Source organism: Pogona vitticeps, chromosome 15, assembly GCF_051106095.1.
Source record: "Pogona vitticeps strain Pit_001003342236 chromosome 15, PviZW2.1, whole genome shotgun sequence".
NCBI lineage: Eukaryota > Metazoa > Chordata > Lepidosauria > Squamata > Agamidae > Pogona > Pogona vitticeps.
Window position 1 is genome coordinate 1,218,005 of NC_135797.1, and position 22,903 is coordinate 1,240,907.

The 22,903-nt window shown below is 45.2% G+C and overlaps 1 protein-coding gene and 1 long non-coding RNA gene across 3 annotated transcripts in view; one reads left to right on the forward strand and one right to left on the reverse strand.

Moving 5' to 3' along the window:
- SEMA6C (semaphorin 6C) overlaps positions 1-22,903 on the forward strand; it is a 93,321-nt gene that overhangs the window by 2,908 nt on the left and 67,510 nt on the right. For both annotated transcript variants that reach the window (XM_072984298.2, XM_072984299.2), the window contains exons 3-5: positions 11,614-11,768; positions 12,113-12,243; positions 13,648-13,782. In XM_072984298.2, coding sequence (XP_072840399.2) covers positions 12,148-12,243; positions 13,648-13,782 — 231 coding nt within the window. In that variant the 5' untranslated portion in view covers positions 11,614-11,768; positions 12,113-12,147. The remainder of the gene's footprint in view (positions 1-11,613; positions 11,769-12,112; positions 12,244-13,647; positions 13,783-22,903) is intronic.
- LOC140702796 (uncharacterized) lies at positions 837-8,865 on the reverse strand. The gene is made up of 2 exons (XR_012082059.2): positions 8,569-8,865; positions 837-4,814 (listed from the first exon to the last, which is right to left on the reverse strand). It is a non-coding gene; the product is annotated as an uncharacterized LOC140702796 (long non-coding RNA).

The following is a 22,903-nucleotide window of genomic DNA, read 5'->3' on the forward strand; positions in this document are numbered from 1 at the left end:
AGTGCTCCTGGGAGGCTTGTGTTCAGAAAATGAAAAGGTAGGGGTGGGGTGTGGGGGAATGACGGGAGAAAACGGGTTGAAAATGTGAATTGATCAAGTGGCATCTTATGAGAAATTATAGCTATTGGGACTTTAATAATACCGTTACGCAGGAGGTCAGGCAGGTGGAGAAGGCGCAGAATTAATGCCGCACGGAGGGAAGGTGTTCGGATATGAAGTGTAATCCTCGGTTGCCTTGGGAGAAAATCTTGCCAGCTCCTGAACAAAGAATTGGCAAACTCTGGTGGGATCGGGGCTCTTAATGATATCTAGCAATCAGAGAGAACCAGGTTCCTTTAAAAAAGAGGGTGATGTTGATTCCCAGAAATAAGGAACTTACAATGTTCATTTGCACGGTTCAAGGGAAAGTCTAGAAGTGATTTGTCATGGTGGGCCTGATATCCATAAAGTGGGAGGGGTGGATGTGCCCATCTTTCCCTATAGCTTCTTGAGGGTGACCCTGCCTTCTCTTCCCCTCACCACTGACTGCCAAGGGACAGAGAGAAACATCTCCTTGTCTACCCTGATGTCCCCCACATGGGCATCAAAGAAAGGGGTGTTTTCAAAACGAGGGCGGGCCTCATGTGGCCACCCTCATATTCCATCAGAAGGATCTAGTGCTAGCTAGGAGCTCTTCCTCTGAATGATAAGCAAGACGTTTGCCCAGGAGAGTATGACAAAATCGGAAAATGGAACTCTTGAGAAACCTGGGAAAGCAGTGTTGGTCTTGCCAACTGTAAGAGCAGTGCGATTCATTTTTTAACACTTATTTTCTTTTTCAAAATATTCTAGCCATGCCCCTTCCTAAGTATGGTAAGTCAGGTCACTAATTTAAGACAATTCATCCTTGTCTCTAATAATTACCTCCTGATTAGTCTACTGTTAAACACTCTACATGGGTCTGCCCTTGAAAACTATTCGAAGCTACAGCAAGTGCAAAATGCAGGGGCTACACTGTTGTTTGATCCGGGCCTTGTTGGTCTAAATATTGAACAGAACTCCTGTGTTAAGAAGAACCTCCATGCTTTGAGACAGTCTACCTATGAATACCAAATGCTGGGAAGTAGCCACAAGAAGGGTCTGTGGCTTTCTTGGCTTGTTTCTCCTAGTAGGACAATAAGTTTGTCCCAGTGGGAACAGAAAGCAGTGTGATTGGGGTGGTTGCTGCACTAATTCCACCAAAAGATCTCTGCTTAAATTTGGCTTGGTCTGATGTGAGCCTTAATTTCTTCTTTCCAGAGCTGGTGTGTGTGGGGGGGGGGGGGGATGCTTTAAAAATGGCTGCAGACCCTTGTTAGCTGGAAATTTCTGAGCTTTGTAGTCTTATCTTCCATTTCTCCAAAATCTAATTCCTATTTCCTTCTTTGCTTTGTACTGTTTAGGAAATGAGGCAGATTTTAGCATGGAAGCAGGATCAGCTTACTGTGGTTCAAGACTTTCTCTCTCTGTGTATGTAATTTGGAACTGTAATACATATGTTTTGTGCTTCCTGTGCTTGGAACCCAGAAAGAATTGGGAGGGTTCCCCCCGCTTGCTCTTTTTTGCCTGCAAACTCTCTGCCTTGGAGAAGAGGGACTAGGCATGGCACAGATCAATGGCTGCATAATCAACTATGCTGAAGAAGGGAACGGCTTTATTTTCCCTTTGGAGGTCTCTGTCAGTGTGAATCAGAGAGCTTCTTTTTCCGATTTCCAGAGCGGAAGTGAATTTCTATACGTACCAGCTGGAAGGTTTGTGTGTTTATGGGATTCACGCTCTCATACTCCCCTGCTGTCCTATTTTCCTGGTCCTGGACTGTCCCAGATGTATTTATTCATTTATTTTATTTATCATAAGTATTTCTAGCCTGGCCTTCCACTGTGCTCCCAGGGCAGTTTGCCAAAAATCATAAAACAATTACAGTGTAAAGGCAAGAAGTGAAAAGAAAAAGAAAGAAAACAAAAAAGGCCACAGATGTATAAAGTCTGTGGGATTAAAATCTCATCTGAAAAGCTGAGGAAAAGAAAACATAAATATTGTGATGCTGAAAGAATGCTAGAAATGGCCAGCAAATGTCCGAGCCAGAACACATTATGAAAAAGTACCTACCCACCCCTCTCTCTGCCACATATCTGACCTCAGGTGAAGCAAACACCTGGAGGAAATATTTTTCTATAAATCTTAAATGTGCAGATGTGGATGTCTGGAACTTAGAAGTAATTAAGTTAGGAGTAATGTAGTTATTTATTGCTGGTCGCTTTTGGGTGGCTGACATGCCGGCAAGGGGATTCTGGGAGAAGTAGTCCACAAAATTTATTTTCCAAAGCTTGAATCAATCATTATCATCCTATATTGTTTCTAGTCTCTGAACAGCCTCCAAAGGCAGCCCCAGGAAGAATGCAATGCAGTAGCCTAACTGAATGAATTGTGGCCCTGAACTCTTTTCCTTTCTAAGTTAGAAATATGATTTCTGAGGTACTTCCTGCTTCATGTATGTATGCCTTTCCTTTTCTGTTAAAAATGGAAGAACCAGCCTAGAATCAAGGCAGAAAAGTGTCACGACCCAGGACAGAGACCCCACCAAGGTTAAGCATTCAAGTAGTCACAGCTCTAGAGAAGGGTTGGAGGCAATTCTCCGTTTCCAACCAATCCTGATATATTTTGTCCTTGCCTGGCAAGTCAAAACCATGTGAAAACTGTTCTTTTCCTTTAATTTGGCAATATTTAATTTAATTTAAATGTTACTTTGTTTTATTTTGGTTTTGTTTAAGTCAATGTCTCGGACAGATTTTGTACATTTGTTCTTTTTGCCTTTCTGTGATAAATGGTCGCCTTCTTACGTGAACTGACAAACTTGGCAGCCCTTCATGCCTTTTTGATCTTGACAGTCCCGCCTTGTCAGGGTGCCCTGCCTCAAAAAAGGAAGGAGCAAGATTTCCTCTGATTCTCTCGTAGGGCCTTCCACCTTGGCTGGCACTAAGCCTCAAGTAAGCATTATTGCTGCAGCAGCAACTTCTCTTAGGCTCCAAGGACTGAGTCTCCCATGAGGACATAATACAAAGGCCCTGAGAATGTGTATCCCCAGATACACGTTCGAAGAACTCTAGAACCAGAGAAAACTTTAGGAAGGCAGCTATAGTGTGGAGGGTGGAACTTTCCAGAAGGACTCCGGGTGAGGCTATAAGAGCCAGGCAGTAGCTCCAGATGGGGTAACGTGTCTGCAGGTGTGCTGGCCGTGGTCCTGAAACAAAAAGCAAGGGGCTCAGTCTAAGCATAAGAGGCAAGTGCTGTCCAGGGTCCTGATGCTACTCTGCTCTAGGATATCGGCCACCCGACCTCCTCCTTCCCCCCCCTTTGTCTTGGGTGTCTGAGTGAGTCCCCTCTCAACCACGACATCCAGATGTTCCAGGTTCACATGCGTGTGTGGCGCCCTAAGAGGAACAGCATGAAGAATTTTGTTCTGTTTGCTTTTTGACTTTATCCCTAAGCTGATTGGTTCCTCCTGCATTAAGATACGATTTGGGGAGCAATAGCTCTTTGGTCTTTCTGCTTCTCCAGAGTGGATGCAAATACTTAGGGGGTGACTTCAAGGCCTTTCCTTCTAGATGTCCATTTATATTTAAACAGGACCTTGAGGGCCCAGTCCTTCGAACAGAGGGTGAATGAAAGACCTGCCTTTTTTAAGCCAGACCCACGGACACCCTACCTGGCAGCCTAAATCCTATTTTAATTCTGATGTGATTCTCGGCAGGTTCTCCATTCTTGTTTCAACGTGGATGCTCAATTCCATGTTTAAATTCATTCCTTGCTCAGTCAGTGCCCTGGAACCCATCCTTAATCCTGCTGGTTTGCCTTCCCTCTCTTCCCCTACAGACACCTGGCTTATAAAAGACCCAGTGTGACAGCGCTTCAATTCCGGACAATTTCCCCCACCCTGCTGTTTGCAAGCCTTCCTTCGCTGGCTGCATCCTTTTTTTGTATTCCTTTGGCTCTGTAGAAAGAGGCTTGAGAAAGGCTAACATTAAGAAAGCATTTTTCACTCCCCCTTGCCCCGCCCGTCTTCCTATGTCGTGGGTTGCATAGATTTCTTAAGAAACGATTCCCATTCAAGAACCCAGCTAGAGGTATTTTTATAGATTTTCCTAGAGCTGGTCAAAATCAGATCTGCCAGATGCATTCGAGGGGGGAGGAACTTGTGGAAAGGGCTCACAGAATTGTGCCCCTTGGGGAGGAAGGGCTGGAGAACTGGTGGCCCTCCATGGGTTCATGGGCTACTTTCCCTGTCACCCTTGACCATTGAGTGGGTTGGCTAGGCCTGAGGGGAAGTGGGTGACTCCTTCCCCAGCCCTGGACCAGAAAGCATATTTCTGCATACCTGTGTCAATATGTGAGAACCAGTGTGTGGTGTGGTAGACAGAGTGACACGCTAAGACTCAGGAGACCTGGATTCGTATCCCTGCTCAGCCGGGGAAACTCAAGGGGGTGAGGCAAGGATAAAACCACTCCCTGAACATCTCCCATCAACACCTAGTAGATCTCTATCTAAGGGCAATCTTAAAAGCATCAAACAGCATTTCATACAAGCTGTTTCCCGGATCCCAGACGGATGAAGTGAATCACTTATAAAACCATATATTTATTAGAGTGACTAAAAGAACTGAAGCATTTAAGTATGATAGCAAGGCGTTCCAGCTTCTGGCTGCTTCAGCCACTTTGGCATAAATCAGACAATGCTGTAGTAACCGGGCAGGAGTGGAATTCAGCAGAAACGTGCCATTGGGTCCTGGCTGCAGTTCCTGGGGAGATAAAGGAAGAAAGCTGGATGATGATGATGATGAGTAGCAGTCGTAGCAACAGTATAAGGGAGCCTGGGCGTTATGAGATAACAACAAGTAATCCATGGTGGAACCTGTAGGTGCACAGGATGAGATACTGTAGGGGACGGGGCCACAGGCATTAAAGTTCATGGCAGGGGGGAGGGCATGTGGAACCCCCAGAGTCAGGTGCAGCCTACTGTAGTGTGCCGGTTGCTAGGATCTGATGGAAAGTGAAGCCTGCTTCCCCTTTGCCCTTTTGTCTCGCCTTCCTAGAGGCACTTTCTATGGCGAGCTGGCAGCCGTTTCTTGAGTTGTTTCATTTTACAGTTTTTATTTTCTGTATCCAATCTTGTCTTCAGGAGGGGGAGAGTTTGCGTTTATCAGCACAGGGCTTGTTGCCATCTGCCATCAAGTCATTTCTGACTTAGGGTGACCTCGTAGATTCACGGCCTTAGAAAGTTCCCGCTGTTAACAGTCCCACTCAGGTTTTGCAGACGTGTGTGTTCAAGCCAAACTGTCCCCCCCACCCCCACCCCCTCAGAATTGATGGATGGCTCACACCTGCATTTCAACCTGTTTCTCTGGGTGCATGTTTTGTGTCACCTGTGAATAGATGCATTCTCTTGAACGTTTATTTTTAATCTCCCACCTACATGTTTCTCCGGTGGTGCTGATGTTTGGTTGGTTGGGACTGTAGTGGTAGATAGAACAGGTTTCCTCAGGGCACAGAGATTTACAGAGTGAGAACAGAGGAAGCACAGAACTATTGCACAAGACTTGGCTACCTTTGTGACCCGTCGATGCCAATTAAATTTGACAGATTAGTTTGCTCTTGAGTTCGTCTCACACGATCTTATCACACCCTGGAGTATGTGTGTTTAGAAGGAATGATCTCCAAAAAGTGGAGAATCATGTGTCTGGAGGTTTCTGTGTATTCTGTTTGCCTAGAATTTCTTTCTTTTCTTCATGCGGAGGCTTCATGGCCACAATGTGAGGTGTGCTGGGGTGGGAGTTACAACAGTGGAGGTTAATTCTGATTAGACGTATCCTAATGTGATTTGTGAGAAAAGTCTGAACTCATAAGATTACCATTGAAAAGAAATGTGGTTTAATTCTCAGCAGGATGCCAGTATTGTTACTGATTCACAGCACAAGGAATTGATTGCCGCATTATGAATAGGCTGGGACAGCAGTCCCCAACCTCGGGTCAGCTGTGCTTTTCCGGGGTTTCTGGGAGCCGCAGTCCAAGAACACCTGAGTGACCCAAGGCTTGGAACCACTGCGCTAGGACCACACAAAGATATATTTTCTGGTTCCTTCTAGTGGCTAATTTTGCTGTTGCACTTTGGAAACAAAAACATGCACAAGATTTTGCCCCATAAGAATTGGAAGAGAATGGTATAAAACCTAAAAGATTCCTGTCAAACTGTCTTCATCTGCCTTCAGGTAGCAACCCTTCGGCCTATGGGTCTCATGCCTGAGTTAAAATTTCTCAAGGGGTGGATTAATGCTTGGTAGTTCCATCTTTCATTGTGTCAGGATCCCCGATTTGAAGAAAAATGTGGCAGCAGCAAGATTGTTTTCGCTTGTCATTTGTATATGGTTGGGGAACATGGTTGCACAAACCTGAAAGAGAGGAACCCTGTCCATGCCCAGGGGCGTTTGAGCCCTGGTGTTGCAAAAATCCCTCTGCCTTTGAGTGGAGACTCGAAGAAATCTCTGGCCATCGTAAAGAGGGTGCAAAAGGCATGTATCAGCACAGATAATGCAGAATGCACTCTGATTATTTAGCCTGTCTTTTCCTTTCCTCTCTTTCCTAGGCAGTCTGGCTCTGCCTTAAAAACTGCCTTCCACAGAACTGCAAGAGGAAAGCTTATCATGTCCCCACAGAGCTGTGAAAGGTGACCTGTTGAATGGCTGCCTGTTGTTCAGCTGTGAAAGGTGTAGGAGGCGTCTTTTGGGGAGGTGAGGAAGGTGGCACGTTTCCTGGTGGGAATATTTGGGTGGTTGTGTTGGCAGGCAGCATCTGGGAGGCCGACTTCACCAACACACACTGACGCATTATCTTGACAATGCGCTGATACCAGATGGTTTCTTTCCAAAATAGTGCTTCAATTAGCTCCCAAAATGCCCCTAGAACAGCCAGTTTCAGGTATTTTTTTGGAATAAATATACACATTCTGTCTTTTTGCTCTGTGTGTGAGCATGTCTGAGTCAATAAACAGAAAAAGAGGAAATATCAGGTTGCCTGTGCAGTGGCTTTTATAGCAAAGACTGGCTATCAGTGGCAGTGTGGTAAAAATAAGGCAACAGGTGAGTGAGCAGCTACAGCTACGCGACTGAGCCAATGTTCTCATGGACTAGCAGCTTGCATCCATGAATTGGCGAGGCTGTTTGACCAACTGATAAAACTGTAGTTCTCTTCCAGTTGGTCTGAAAAGCTCCACTGAACCTCAGATTCTGCCCTGTACGGAGTAATCTGTTTCCTGAGTGGGGCCATGGACGTTTTCCCCAAATCCCAGCCCCAATAGGAACTTAGAAATTCCAGACTGGCATCTGGCATCCTAAGCAAGGCCGAGAAGGGACTTTTCAGGGTGTTTGTGGAAGAGAGACTCACCTCTAAATAAGGGACACCAGGTCTTACGTGCAACCAGCTAATGTGAAGCTAATCACGCCTGCCATTTAGCAAACCCGATTTAATCTTGGCCAGCTGTTCGTTCTCTGAGCTGGGAGCACAGGCTGTTGCTCACTGGCACATCCCTTGAAAAGCACAGATCATGAGCGCCATCCGATTAGCTGGCTGGTAGGGCAAGAACCGTAGACTCGAGCAGGACTGCCTCCTTCTCCCACCCCTCTCCCTCCCCAGGACTCTGTGCCAGGGCTACATCCTGGCATGCTTCGAAGTGGGGGGGCATGTTCATTTTGTTAATAAGGCACAGGCTAATTACCCAGTTTTGTGCCAGACAGAAGGGGCAGCTCTTTCCCTTTTATTATTTGACTGGAGGCAAAGAAGGTGAGATTAAAGGAAATAAGAGATTAGAAGATTCGTTGTTACACATACCCCATGCCTCCCACTGGCTCCATGTGGCTTTTGCATGGATTAAATAGATTGACAGTGGAAGGTAGGCCAAACCTATGGCATTTAGCCTTGGAAGCAGAATGGAACCTCCATGGACTGGAGGTAGTCTACCCGTGAATATTGTAGACTTGGATGGGTGGGGGGGGAAATAGTGCTAAAAAGGGTTTGAACCAAAATTGCGCAAGCTGCCCTCTTCCATCCTTCTTTTCTTTCTGGCTACCTCCCAACAAAGGCTGGTGACTCCGGTGTTGGTGGCAAGAGAAAGAGAAAATAATTCTCCCACCCCCAGTTCCCTGTGGAAAACGATAGCCTTCCGAAGGCTTCCCCATCCCTCACTCTCCTCTCCCATCTCTCCACTTGTCTTGGCTTCTCTTTGGCTTCTCTTTCCCCCTTTTGCCCTTTCTCAGTTTCCCCCTCCAAATGCATTGTATTATACCCAGGGCTGCAAAATCCTTCACCCTTGACCTGGCAGCAAGAACAGCTAGAAGGGGAGAAATTATTTATAAGGAATCACGATGAAGTGATAAAAGAGAGTGGGTGCTATTTTTAAAAAGAGGCAGGGCTCTTTCTTCCTCGCCATGAAGTCACAACAGAAACTCAGACACCTAGAAGGACAAGGTAAGGGAAAGCTCTACCTGATGGATAAAGCATTACCTGTTTCATCCCCATGTGTCCGTGGCAGGGAGCCTTCTGGAGACGGAGGTTGTAAAGAACAGAAGTTGTGCCCTCTTCTTGTCGGTTCTTCTCCCACAAGGCACTTCTCTCTCAGAGAAAGCCATCTTTTCTGTGACCTGCCAAGAAGCCAATGGCTACAAGCCACTGGATTTGGCTAGTGTGCGTGGAAAGGAGAGAAAGAGAGAGAGAGAGAGAGAAAGAGAAAGAAAGAAAGAAAGAAAGAAAGAAAGAAAGAAAGAAAGAAAGAAAGAAAGAAAGAAAGAAAGAAAGAAAGAGGGTCTCAGTATCCGTTTTTGGGACTTCCTGTTTCTCCTTCATGACCTTGAGCTCAGGCAACCCAGGTGATCCATCAGTGGCTCGTAGCCGGCCAATCTTGGCGTCAGATCTCCCTTCGAGCGTCTGCTTTGCAGCAACATGAAAGGTGGCAATTATCTCTGGCTGCCAGTGCTTCTGAAAGATGCCATCAAACGTCGGTGAGGCAGTCGGCAAGGGGTGCAGCCGCTGATGGATGAGAGGCGCAGTGGGGCTGGGGACACCTTGGAGACGCAGGGACGTATTACCTGGCTGGACTGTGTGGGCACATCCAGGGCCAGGGTTTCACCCCATCCCCTCTTGAAATAACAAAATAAACATTTTTTTAAAATAAAAAATTAAACAAACTACTTCCATCATGCTGGGGGCAGGAGGCGGGGAAGTAATGGGAAGACTCCTTGGAGGCATCAAAAACCAATCTTGGCTGTATGTGGTGCCCCCTTTACCCACTCCTGCTTGGATGCCACGGGCAGGGGATCCCTCCTGCCTTCTATGGTCACCTCTGATGCCCCATCCTGGGTTCCTGGCACTGAGGTACTCATGATCAAGTCCCCTCCGGTTCATAGTTGAAATTAGATCTGAGGAATGTCGAGTCCTGCCAGCAAGGGAGACCCGAGCAGTCGGAGAGAATAGAGGAATGAAAGGGGTGGCTGTACCTATTTGGCCGGTATGGATGGTGATGCAGTTCAACTCAGATGAAGCAGAGGCACCAAGTCCTGCTTTGCCTCAGGCAGAAAAATGGTTTGGCTCTGCAGGGCATATCTAGGGGCAATTAAAACAAGGAAGTGAATGCGTGCCTAGAGGATTTGAGGGGGAAAGCTTTCAGACCTAGTATTGATGACACCAGGGTATTTATTAGGACCTGATCTCATCGATTCTACTTAAGAAGAAACTGGGGCTCCTTCACAGGACCTTCTGAACATCCTGCTGAACGCATATTGACTTTTCCTTCTGTTTGATGTGCCGAACTTTGAACATCTAAAACAAACAAATAAAAACCAATGTATACATTTGGGGTCAGGGACAAAATGTTGGTGTGGGAAGAACTTGTGTTCAGCTGGACAGCTGTGCCCTCTTTTCGAAGACTCTGTTTCCGGTTCTTTTCTCGTCTTTTCCAAGCAACTGGGTCAGTATTCTGTACCTGTTCAGCATTGCTCGGTCCCCATTAAGATGGCCCAACACCGTTCTTGAACTGTCTGATCAATTTGCCCGTGAGTCTGTGAGGTTCCCTAACCCAGCGGTTAACTTGGCTGCTGTGACGCCGGCAGCAGCAGCACAAAAATGGGAAACCTGGTGCCAGTAAGCAGGTAAAGGTCAGTAGAGGTAGGAACTGATTCACTGATAGATTAGGGGAATTATGGAGGCTTGATGGAGCCTCCAGATTCAGGAGCAGACTACCAGTGAATAGATGTTGCTCAGGAAAAGCAGCAGGGGAAGGACTGTGGTAGGCTGTCCAAAGGAGGGGGATGCAGGAGGTTGTGAGTTCTTGGCATGGTCGCTTCTTCACAAGTCCATGCCTCAAACTTTCTTGCAGATGTTTGCCCAGCCTTTTTCCTGTAATATCAGAACGGGGCTTTGACAGGGGAAACCTTCTGTCGCAGCTGATTCTATTGTTTGCCTGTTTTCCCGAGTGATTAATGAAAAATCTATTCCAATGCAAGCAGGCTGTGTTTTTGTGTCTCCTCTCAATTGGAGAAAATCGTTTCTGCCAATTCTTTGGGGCTTTGGATTTGAGATACTCAGGAATTGTCCGGGTGTGTCCCTCCGTCCCTTAATTACCTTTTTCCTCTTGGCCCAGTCGCTCTAATTCTCTGCTCCAAGGGGATCTTCAGCCCAAGCCTTTGTGCATAAAACACTCTTTATTTTCCAGGCTGACTTTTTAAATCTTAAATGTGGCATTTAAAACACTCTCATTAATATAATGGAGAGAGAGTTTGGAGGTTCTAGACTTCATGGAGGTGTCCGTGTGTTTGAAACACATGGACACTGTCAGTCAAGGAAAGCTAAATGAAGGTAAAGAACACAAAAGGAAAACCTTAGATGATTCTGGGGAGGGGAAATATTAACAAGGCATTGGTGTGTTGTTTTCAAGCATGGTTTCCAATGTTTTTATCTTATTATCTTATTGCAGATGCATAAGTTGGTTACTTTGGGGAGAAAAGGGCAGGGTTCTTGCACCTACAGTAGCTGTGTGAATAGAGGGGATTTCATAATGCCACATACAAGCTAGATGTCCCTAAATCACTCCCTCTTCTGCTTGGTTGTTAAAGACAGAGGGGCCATGTCCTCTTTTAGTGGTGGCCACTCTTTTGAAGCTATTTTCAATGATCTAGAAAGTCACAGCTGCCACCCGTCTACCCTCTGGTGTGTTTCTATAAAGATGCACAGTGCCATGTGTGAACGTTGGTGAGCAAGCCGTAACCAAGGTGTCTCGCAGCGGAATTGTAATTTTTGTTTTTATTAGTTCTGGTATTTGGGAACACAGGAGGCCAATTGTAAGAACGTGTTGGAACTGAAAATCAGATATAGCTTGAGGACTAGGAACTTGGCCTTTTATAACCACCGCCACCACCACCACCAGAGTTTCTCTGAAGGCTGGGATTTGTACTCCCTATTTCATTTCACACCTGGCTCTTAAGCCCGGTAGAAAAATAGCAATGAACCATCAATCTGCTTTTTATGGGACTCTCCCCCCCTTTTTTTATTTCCCAGGTTTGGGCCGTGTCTAGGAATTCATTAGCATCCGTAATCCCAGGGAGATGGATGCTTGCGTGACTGAGCGGGGAATGGATGGAAGAATGATCCCACGGCGCCAGCAGCAGGACTTGGGATAAATCTCTCAGCATCAGGGACTCGTCCATCCGTTGGTAATTGATGTTTTTCCAGCTGCTTGGGCAGCTCTGTGGTGTGGCTGTTGATATGTGTGCATTTTCCAGAAAATAAATAAATAATCAAATAAATAAATAAATAAACAGATTACTTATTCGATGGCGCTGTGTAGAATTTAAAGCCGAGCCAGTTTTTCCAGAGGAAATTGAGGTATGCAGTGACTTTTTTGTGGCATATAAGCAGGGCAATTGTATGTGGTAGTTCTTGAACTGGTGTTGGGGAAGCGGGAGAAGAAACTGCCACAGAGAAGACTCTTTCTGATCTTCCTTATTTTTACCTTCTCAAATGAGATGTGTCTCAAATGAAATGTTCTTCTGTGCAGGCTTCGGAGCTACACAGGACTATTGGTGAGACCGAATGACCAAGACAACCTATTTGGATGACAACTTCAAGGATCCCCAGCTGGTTGGGGTGTCTCTGGACATGGCCTGTATTTCCCTCTGGCCCCTTGAGGTATGGCAGAATATACCCTGCATTTAGTAATCCTTCTCCAAAGGAGAGAGGAAAAAAAACAAACCCAGATTATAGAGTGACAGGATTTTTCTTTTGTCCTTCTGTCTTCTAGTAGGGTTTTCAGCATTTTCACACAGTCATGAGGGCTAGAAACTTGTTTCCTCTTGAAAGCAAGATCTTTGTTTAAAATCTGCATTGACTCAATTAAGAGTTTGGAAAAGCTACATTGGAATAACTCAGCTAGCAGGAGCACTGTTAGTTATTTTTAAAATTTGCATAATTATTTAGAATTTCTTTAGTTTAGTGAAATCCATAATTGAATATTCTGAATTGGGTTCAGAAAATGTTTGAACCCCCCAAATGGTCATCCCGGTTCAAACTTCCCGTTGTATAGTACCTGTGTTACAGGTAAATGTGCATTATGCTTCAAGTAATTAGGGGCATTCTATACTTGTTCTACTTTTTACGTATTCCTGGTTTTACTCTTGGTGCCTGAAAAGTGTTCTGGGGTTAATTCACCCTGAGATTAAGCTCTGTCATGTTTATTGGTAGGATTATCTTGAGAATTAAAGAGCTGCAGGACCGAAGGGTTTAAAAATGCACCAGTTGCAGGAGGTGAAAGGTCTGGGTCTTATAATGACTACTTTTGCCAAGGATGGAAAATGCTGGAGCTGCACCAGGTGCACAACGTAATTTCTGTTTCAGAAGCCTTGCTGGATCTTACATTTTTGTCCATCTCTGAGCCCAGGGTTCAAGCCTCCTAAAGTGGATTCCATTTTCTCTGCACAAAAATAGATTGTAATCCTTGTTAGAAGAGATGGTCTTTTTTTAGTCATGAGGGCTGGCAGCAGAGAAGGAAGAGATTGAAAGAGAATTTCACATTTGTATGGTAGAAACGTCTGTGTTTGCGTTGGGGACAGGATCCAGCGCTTGAAGTGACAATAAATTGAATTGGGTGGCGGTGAGGATTTACCCAAGTGGAGCAAAAATAAAACATTATTTTAAAAATTGTCCCCGACACTTCATTCTGTCTTGGCTTTGTCCTTATTCCAAACTGGCTTTGTAATGTTAGCAAGTGATTGGCTATGGGTACCTGCCCCCCCCCATGGATCACAATCCTGCTGTGAAAAGTGTCCATGGAGGGGCGTTTGCACAGCTTTCACAATTCACCATCTATCTGTTCCCGACTGTCAGTTGTGCACATAATCATAACATGCCATAGACACTGCCCTGCTAACCCATCAGCAGGCACTATTAACAATGAAATCTTTAAAATCAAGTTTATAAATACTGTAACAGTGTGGGCCTTAAAGCTGCATCCAGATGTAAAGCAGAGTAAACAGAAGTTTAAAAGTCAAAGTGAGCTTGTTTTGGTTCTAAAGCTTGTTCTGTCTCCTGGCACAGCTACCCAAGACGTTCCTTCATGGCTGGCATGCTCCTGAACATGTATCAAGTTGTTTTCCTTGGGTTGCGAAGTTACCACTGCCTCACCTCGGCTCACCTGGGAGCTTTAGCCACAGAAATGACTTACATGTCCAGGTGAGAATTTTTCTATATCTTTAGCAGCTCTTCATCAGGCACAGCTTCCAGTCTGGTACATAAGAGGCGTACTTTGTGGGTTGGATTTCCACCCGCCAAACAAGCTCACAGCTTTTGCCAGGCTGGCAGGCTAAACTCTCCTGTACCAACTCCACTGCTGCTTTCTTGCTCAGTGCTCAGATTTTTGAATCTCCCTATTTAATAATAGCCCATCTTTCCCCCTTCCTGCTGTACTGCCTCCCTCTGGTTTACTGTACCTGTCTCCATGGCATAATATTAACGGATGGCTGTAATATAGCCGTGCACCACAGATGTTTATGGCTGTTCTGCTAATTGCTTCTGCCTTTAATTGTTCTAGCATGATTGATGGCGATAATGACGCTCCTTGTAAGTGTGTGTGTGTTTGTGTGTGTGTGTGTGGTCCTGGTGGGAATAAAGGAGCTACAGGCGGAGATGGCTATTGTTCTTAACTGCAAAAGACAGGAAGATGGTCTTTTAAGAAAGGAAGTCCAAGAAAGTTGGAGGGATGGGGCAGCAGAATCTTCTAAAAACCCTCTCTGTTGAGTTGTGGAGGAAGGGAACGGGATGAGAATTCTGATTCTGTTCAGCTTCCATCAGAATATACCCAAATCCAATATTTTTCAAGTCACACGGAAAATATGTAAGATGGTGGTGTTGGTGCTGCTGCTGATGTTGTTGTCAATTAATTTAAAAGAAATCTGGAGGTGGAGGCGCTTCCAGATTCATTCACGTAGGCCCAAGGATCTTGTTTAATTCTCCAAAGAATGTATAATTCTGTTGTGTTAAAGTTTTCCCCAATTCAGTTTTTTAAAAAGAGGAGCTTTTGGTGGAAGTAAGAGAGCTGATACATCTAATTCGACACTAGCATAAGTTGAATAGAGAATCTGAAATCCCTCCACCAGTTTGGTGCTGGCTTGGATTGTTGTCTCTCTCTCTCTCTCTCTCTTTTTAAATAAAGTGATGATCCAGTTGAATGAGAATCTGGTGCAAATGGAAGAGAATTGGGTTTTGGTTCACTTCTGACGAATGCAACCGAATTTGCAAGTCTCACATCTAGGATAGAAAAAAATTATTATTCTTTTAAATTCAATGTAGAAGAAAGCTACCCCATTCTGGGTGTGTGCAACTTGTGTGCAAATGTCTTAGTGCTTGGATTCCTTCCACGCAGGTGTATGTTTCTTTCGCTAAAGGAGCTTCACAGGTGTAAACTATGCATGACATGACACCACAGAGAATACAATTAAACATCATTAAGGAGAGACAATTAAGGAAATCATAATATTAAAACACAATTGCAGTTTAAAAACAGAAAAAGAGGATGCGCAAAACTAGCTTAGGAGCTGGCGGTTATCAAATGCCCCCCTGAAACCTGCTTTTCAAAACATCTGAATCTTGCCGTGTCTGAATCATAGATCCATGGAGAACATGACCCACTCTCAGACTTTCTGTAATGCATCAAGTGCTTTTGAGAACCGGTCCTCCCATTAGAAAGAGTGAGGCAAGAAAGAGGATATAATTCTGACAACCACATATCTCAGAGCTTAGCTGCAATATTCTCGGTCTTTGGAGAGGGGTGGTGGACTTCCCTAGCTGCAGTCTATTGTGGTGAACTACCTCAGTAGCCGTTCAAATACTATTGGCTAGTTTGGTCGAGTCAGCAATCAAGATCCATTAGCTTTAAAAAATGCCTGCTGTCCCCAATAGAAGAAGAAATGGCTAGAACCAGTTTATGGAGATGGATCCGTAGAGCTGCCTGCATTCTGGGGTTGTTCTTGGTGGCATGGCAATAGGGGGCCCTCATGACGTGTGCCAGCACTTCCAAATCTACTGGTGTGATACCTATCCTGAAGCAAGTGGATCAAGTGAGACATTGGGAGAAGGGAAGAGGAGGTAGCTCTTCATGCCCGACACATACAGGGACCCTCCTTGGTTTCTTGTGTGCAGCTGCCAAACATGAGAAGCGAGCTGCCGACAAATGCTATAATTAATCCTAATTTACTGGGTAAGTGACTCTCTCTGGGTTTTAGATGCTGATGGACAAAATGGGGCTACCCCGCCTGCAGATGTTCCACACAACCTGTTATTTACCAAATCAGATTAGCAAGCGGAGGGTCCAGGGGAGGCCAAAGGTGGTTTGTAATGTGGAAGGGCTCTTCCTTGTTCCCTCGCCAATCCCTGGACATTGCCCCGATGTGCTGGTTGTTCTTGCTTCCTACTAGTTTGGCTGAACCCAGCTTTGCTTCTGCATGAAATGTGGCCAGATCTTTGGTCCCCTTTTTCTAGCTCTACCTGGACTGGCCAACCATCTAACTTGCAGACCTTCTGATTTCAACGCCTGTGCCTTGCCCTTGAGCAATAGCCCTTGAAAGAACAGCAGCAAAAGTGTGCTGGGTAGGTATGTTCTCCCCTCAAAGGATGGCACAATCTGGAAACACAGGGACATACCTCTTCCAGGGCAGGCGGGCAATTCTCCCTGCACAAGGGCGGTAGCAATGGATCTGATTTGGGTTTTATTCTGAATTTAACAGGAGCTGTCCAAGGTACGGAACCACATCATCTGTAAAGTTTGCAGGCTGGCAGTGAAACCTGGAGTGGATTCATTGTCCCCATGGAACGGGAGTCACACCCCTTCCACTGATCGCCTTCACATAGGTGTACCCCTCCCCAGTTGAGTGTTCTATCTCCAGTCACCCAAAAAGCATCTTGCAGGCTTTTCTCTTCCCTCCCCCCTTCTTTTTCTTGCCAGGAAGTTATTAATTTAGCAAGGCTAAATGCCCATTAATCTCCAATATTGGACTTATTTATATGGCAGCTCAAGAGTCAAAATGAAAAGAGAGATAGAGATTTAGTCCAGCGATGCTGTTCTCTTCTCTTCCTTCCCTCCCTCCCCCTCCGGCAACCAATTCTTACCATTTCCTCTATGAAAATTGCTGCTGCCGCTTTTGGTCGGGGACGATTAATTCCTGTGGGAAGGAGGCCAACTTTTTAATTATCTACATCAAAAAGATCCTTTTATAAATAAACGGCCCCGTTATTTACTAGCCAAGCTGCCTTCGATAGCCGCTGGCAGAGATCTGATCTCTCTCGCTTTCTCTCTTTTAACCCCCTTCTCCCTCCATTTTTGAATTAAAAAAAATAGTTTGGAAATGGCAAAACATTTGGAGTTGAGATTTTTAAAAAAACAGAGAAAGAGCTGCTATTCCCTCCTGGCAATAGGCTTCTGATGTTCTCAGCCTGATGTGTGCTTTTAAAAAAAAGGGAGGAAAGGAAAAATATCCATAATGCTATGAAACAGTGAAAAACTGGTAGCAACTGGGACATGAGAGTGGAAAGGAAAAAAAGGAGGAATGCCTGCAAAGTAGCCAGCAGGAAAGGTAAAGCTTGAGAGTAACTAGTTACAAATAACTTGTTTGTTGCGCAAAAATATAGATAATTTTTTTGCTCAAAAAGCCAGAGTCCTCCAAATCACAACACTGCAAACAGAACAGAAACAAACAGCAGCTGAAATCCAGTTGTGATTCCCTAGGAGAAATTTTGGGAGTGAATTCTCTTTAAGGTCAGTGTTGAGTTCCGAACGTGAGAAAATGAGACTCCAAAAGGTAACACTGCACACATTTTTGTGAGGTCATAACTACTAGGACTTGGGCTAGTGTTTTTAGTTTTAAAAAAGCCTGAAATTGGGTTTAATAACAATTTAAAAAGTGTCCCAAAATGGCTCCATGACTTGTAGAAAACGTAGGCCGAATGAAACGAAACAGGTTATCCTACGCTACTTTGCAAACTTGACAGGGTGGTCTGTCTCCCTTCAGTCCTACTTGAATGACCTGTTGACCTTGGGAGCTCTCCCTGGTCCTGAAGCCTTTACATTTCAGATCTGCCCTCTTCTGCCGGTCTTTTCCAGTTGTGCCCCCTCTTTCTTTTTTTGACATAAATAATTGACAAGGAAGAGGTCTCCAGTCTCCATATTTTTCTCCTGTGTGTTGAAAAGCAACTGAGGATGGTGGATGTTGTTGTTGTTGTTGTTGTTGTTGAGGACCTCTCAAATGTAAAGCTGGCTGCTAAGTGAAACAATGGGGCAGTACATTTTCTGCATTGTGTCTGCATAAAGGTCTTTTAGAACACACAATATTAGTATTAGCTGTATTTTGACAGAGTTACAAGTGTAATAGATCAGGGGAATGCTAAGGATTGTAATATATCTTGATTTCAGCATGGCTTTGAGCAAGATGCCCTATGATATTCTTATGGCCAAGATGATGGAATATGGTTGAGATAATACTAGCAATAGTCTAGTCTGGGTTGGCATGTCCAGAGAGGAACCCCACAGCAGCTGGCTTGTTATGTCAGAGAGGTTGCTTGCTACCGCTGTTCCCTTTGGTGAGATGTTAAGCTCTAAAATATGGACGAGGGTGGGGAATGAGCAAATATCTTGGTTGGAGCATCCCAGCATGGCCGTGTTGAGTGAGCAAGTCTACATTAGAGGTGGACTCAGGAGATCTGGGTTTAAATCTCAGCCTGGCCACGAAATCCACTGGGAGACCTTAGGCATGTCCATCGCTCTGAGCCTGGCCTTACCTGGGAAAGCTGTTATGAGAAAAAACTGGAGGGGGAGGGATTCAGACAAAGATGTTTGGGATGGTTGGTAGCATATTAAAACTTGGCTATGGTGTGAAGTCAGGAAGCGATGTGGAAATAAAGGGAGTATTTTTAAAAAATAAAATCAACTTACTGAGTTATATTTGAATAAGGTGATTTCTCAGGATGCTGCCTTTACTAGAATAACTTGCCCAGCAGGATTCCTGGGCTTTGCTAGGAGGGTTTCAATGAAACGCGCTGGGCAATTTACTATTTGCTTACAGGGACGAAATTGAAAGAGCCAAAAATCTAATCCAAAGAAGGAGCTAAAATCTCATTTGTACAAATGCTAGGTGAAAAGGGGAAAGGAGCTGAGCTTGGCCCAGCCCCTCTGACTCTCTGCATTCAACTACAGGGGAAGATGAACCAGTGGTGGTGCAGGACCTGTCCGCCTGGTTTGTTTTCCCCCTCTTTCTCTCCTGCGGGCATTGCTCAAGGGCCTCAGGCCTCTGCGTACCCGTCTTTCCTGAATGTCTGGGAGTAAAGTCTTTATTGAGATCAGAGTTGGAGGCTGTGTCTCCGCCTTCCACCCCCATCTTCCCTCTTACACTCAACACCTTTACCTGCAGGGGAGAAGGTAGGGGTAGGAACGCCTGTCCTCAGGCAGCGTGTGGCACAGGGGCTACAGCAAAGATGGACAACTTTAGGTCGGAATTCAACAGGCCTAACTCTCTCGGGCAACGTGACAGAGTCACAGGACAGTGCGGCACCTGTAGATCCCCACCAACCCACCCACCCTCCCACCCAAGGTGCTACTGGTTGAATCAGAGCTCAGAAGTCCTTCCTGAGCATTGAAGGGGAATCTGGCTAATAGACATCTCCAGGAACAGTGTACTGGGCCAGAATGATCTTGGCAGGGCATGCCTGAAAGAGGCCACCATTCTCTCTGTTTGGAGGAGGTGTTCCCTGATGCTCGTCTGATGTTCACACCTGGCCCCCTCCTCCTCAGGGTCTGATCCTGCCCTGCCTCAGATCCAGGGTCTTAAAAACAGCTTTTCTGCACAGGTGTATTTTTTTAAAAGGTGAATATGCTTTGCTGCCCCATCCAAGGAATAACTCTCTCATAACTCTATAGTTATTATCTATTAAACAAAAATATTTCACATCTGCACCTCCCTAGCCCAAGAACAAATTACCTTCATGGCAACTGGTGCCCACTAAGCCTGGCGGGGAAAGGACAGAGTTGAGGCCCCACAAGAGGTGGAGCTTAGCTGCAATGCAGAACAAGGTACAGTAATTTCCATTTTATGCTGAACGCTGAATATCAAATGCAAAAACCACCCCCACCCAGGTTTTCTTGAACTCCACATCTGTTTCCAACCACACATTTCCCCCCCAGTTGTACGTTTGCGTCCAGAGGCGCATGAAGAAGAACAACACGTGAGTCCTGGAAGACCAGCCCAAAAACTCTACCTGGCACACGTATATCCTCCCACAACCCTGTTGTCCCGTTGCACGGGCTCATCTCTATCTCCTGTGGTGCTCGGTTGCCGGAACCAGCTGAGAAGCAATTTCCCAAAGCTGATAGGATTGTGTGACGCACTTGATGATGCTGAGTTTTGGAGATGAGCTCTATTAACATCCACTAATTTGATTTTTACAGCTTTGTTCCTTGCTCTCTCTCACTCCTACAATTCAAGGTAGTGAACTTTCTTGGAGTTTTTCTTACAGGCTTTTGGCTACAGCTGAACCAACATTTTCCACAAATGTCTGATGTTTCTCTCTCTTTCCTTTTCATGGAAAGGAAAAAAAAATTGCCTCTGTGGAAAATTATCCCTATACGTTCTCTGAAAAGTTTTTTGGAGTTGCCATCTACCATTTTTCCATCCCAGGAACAATGCTAAGGTCTGGCCATACATAACGGCCACCAAAATTCTCAACAACATTGATTTTTTTTCCAAATATTTTTTAATTTATTTCTATAACTATAACAAAAAAACAAATCATACATAAAAACATATAAACTCAAACACAATAACAGTGTTCCCCACCACCATATACGGGACCTCTTGCCATATTCTTCTTTTTCTTCTTCTCCTTCTTCTTCTATTGTCCTCCTCTCCAGAACTGCATAGATTCTTGATTTGGAGCTTTCCCTTTCCCCCTTATTAACACATATTCCAAAAATTTGCCCCATATTACATAAAAAATGTTCTTTTTCAACTCTCCTTTCTTTTGGAGACGCAGCAGATAAGAGCGAGAGAGAGCAAGAGAGACTGAAAGAGAAAACCCAAGGATGTGGGAAGCTGTCCTGATGTCACTGCTTCTTGGCAAACACTCTCAGGCTGGGGAGGGGGGAAGAGTTTCCCAGCTAGGACAGAAAGAGACCCTCTGTGGCAGAACATTAGTTGTTTATTCATTTATGGCATCATCATTATTAGCTATATTAATAATAACCACGTGTATTATTATAATCATAGATTATTTCTTAGTTGTTTACACCTCTCCTTTTCTCATGAGGTGAAGGTGACGTGTATAGCTTTTCTTTTTCCCTGCAAACACTTCATCCTTACAACAACCCTGTCGGGTAGATCAGAGGCTAAGGAGCCGTAAATTGGTGGCCCGAGGTCTCCCAGGGATTTTCATAGCCAAGGGCAGTTGGGGAGGAATTTAACCTGGATCTCCCAGGCAGCAATCCAATAGTTTGGGTTCTGCAAACCAACAGACTCCGAGTGTCTAGAACCAAGCATCTCCCTCTTTGTGAAATCATCTCCCACACACTGTTCTTACTCAGATGTTTTGCTGATGGTCTGAGGAGAGCCAAATCTACCCCACCCCATCAACTGGGCTCCTGTGATGAAACCCATACTCTCATCTTGCTTTTTCTTGCTTGTTGCTGATGCTTCGGCTGAGCTGGGTGGAGCAAGGGAATGTGAGCAACGATTGTGAAAAACAGGCCATCCTGTTTCACAGGCTTTGTCATTCTGCGCTCTGTACGTGATGCCAGTCAGCGTTTTTTCAATTGGCGTGCCTTTTCGGTGCCACCAGCCGAAACTGGGAAAAAAACAAAATAGGCAGGACTTTCAGACCGTTTTCAACATTGGGAAGATTTAGAATTACACCACAGATCAGTTCTTTATGTACCTCACCATGTTGGACTGAGAGCTCTGTTGTGGTCTTAGACATCAGTTAATCAGCAAAGGATGGACACACAGAGCAAGTGTGAAAGAGCTGGTGGATTTTCAAGTAAGATAGAACCAACCCATCCAGGGCTTCAAGTCAAACAATGCATCAGTAAATTCCAGCGTGGGGCCAAAGGCATGAGTTGCACAACTGGGTGCCGAAACCCAACCAACAACATGCAGAGCATTATTCCTGTCAGAAGCACCTGGGAATTCATCATCATCATCACTGGTGCCAGGAAGGTTGCATTTCCTTGCCATCACACTTGAGAAAGGAACAAGCGAAGGCATACACCCCCTGACATGTACCCATCCTCTTGTCCATCTTTTTCTACTAAGACTGGGCACATGGCAGCAGAAGACCAAAGCCCACCCGCTCTGGATGGTTTCTTCCTTTCAGCAAGCTTGAGACTGTCTAACTCTGTAAATTCTGTTTTGCGAAGGGAGGGGAAAGGAGGGAGAGATTCCAATCAATATCAGACGAACACCCCTGTTGGGTTCCACTCGCCAGGCACGCCAGTTGCTAACCGCTGCCAAGTTGCCGTCTTCATTTCTGGCAGTAATTCGCTAATGAAAGTAGGCTGTCCCCCGCTGGGCTGTAATGAGCAGCAGTTGGAGCTGGCTGGTCTCTTCCTGCTTTCCTTGCCTGTTGGCAAAGAAATGAAGCCTTCTCCTGAGCCTCTCGTAAATTGCTACATCTAGTCCTCTGGGCTGGAAGGGGATCCTGTCCTGAATGTTATGGCTGGGTTACTAGTCTTCAGGGTGCTGGCTTTACTCTCAGGGAGGTCCTGAGAGCTGTGAATGGCTGCCCTGAGGCACACAATCATTCCACATCCTTAAAATGTTTCAGAGCTCTGGCTTCTTCTGAGATGGTTGAGACCTGCATCTGGCCTGTGTAGGATTTCTCTCTCTCTTTTTAAAGCTCCTACCATGATCTAAACACCAGAAATAGAGGGCATAGTACAGAACCTCCAGTTCCCAGGGCAGTCTATTGCCCCTGATGTATCAGAGACTGTAGGTGAATGAGGAAAAAATGGATGAATTGTTGTCCTGCTTTCAGACAGTGTCTGTTTATGCCGACTTTTAGAAAGATGTTTCTGCACCTGGTGGAACAAGAAAGCCAGCCGGAGAAAACACACTTGGAAAGCCAGAGGTTTCTGGCAAAGAGAACCAAACCAAGACCCTAGATGTTGAACTGGTACAGCCCTGCTTGATCCTTGAAGATAGTTCCTTGGAAGGAGGAGAAGCCATCTATCCTGCTCAAAGTCCCTGCTAGCAATCACTTGCTAATTAGACACTGATCGATACTTTAGCCAAAACGCATCAATAAAAACCACCTCTCT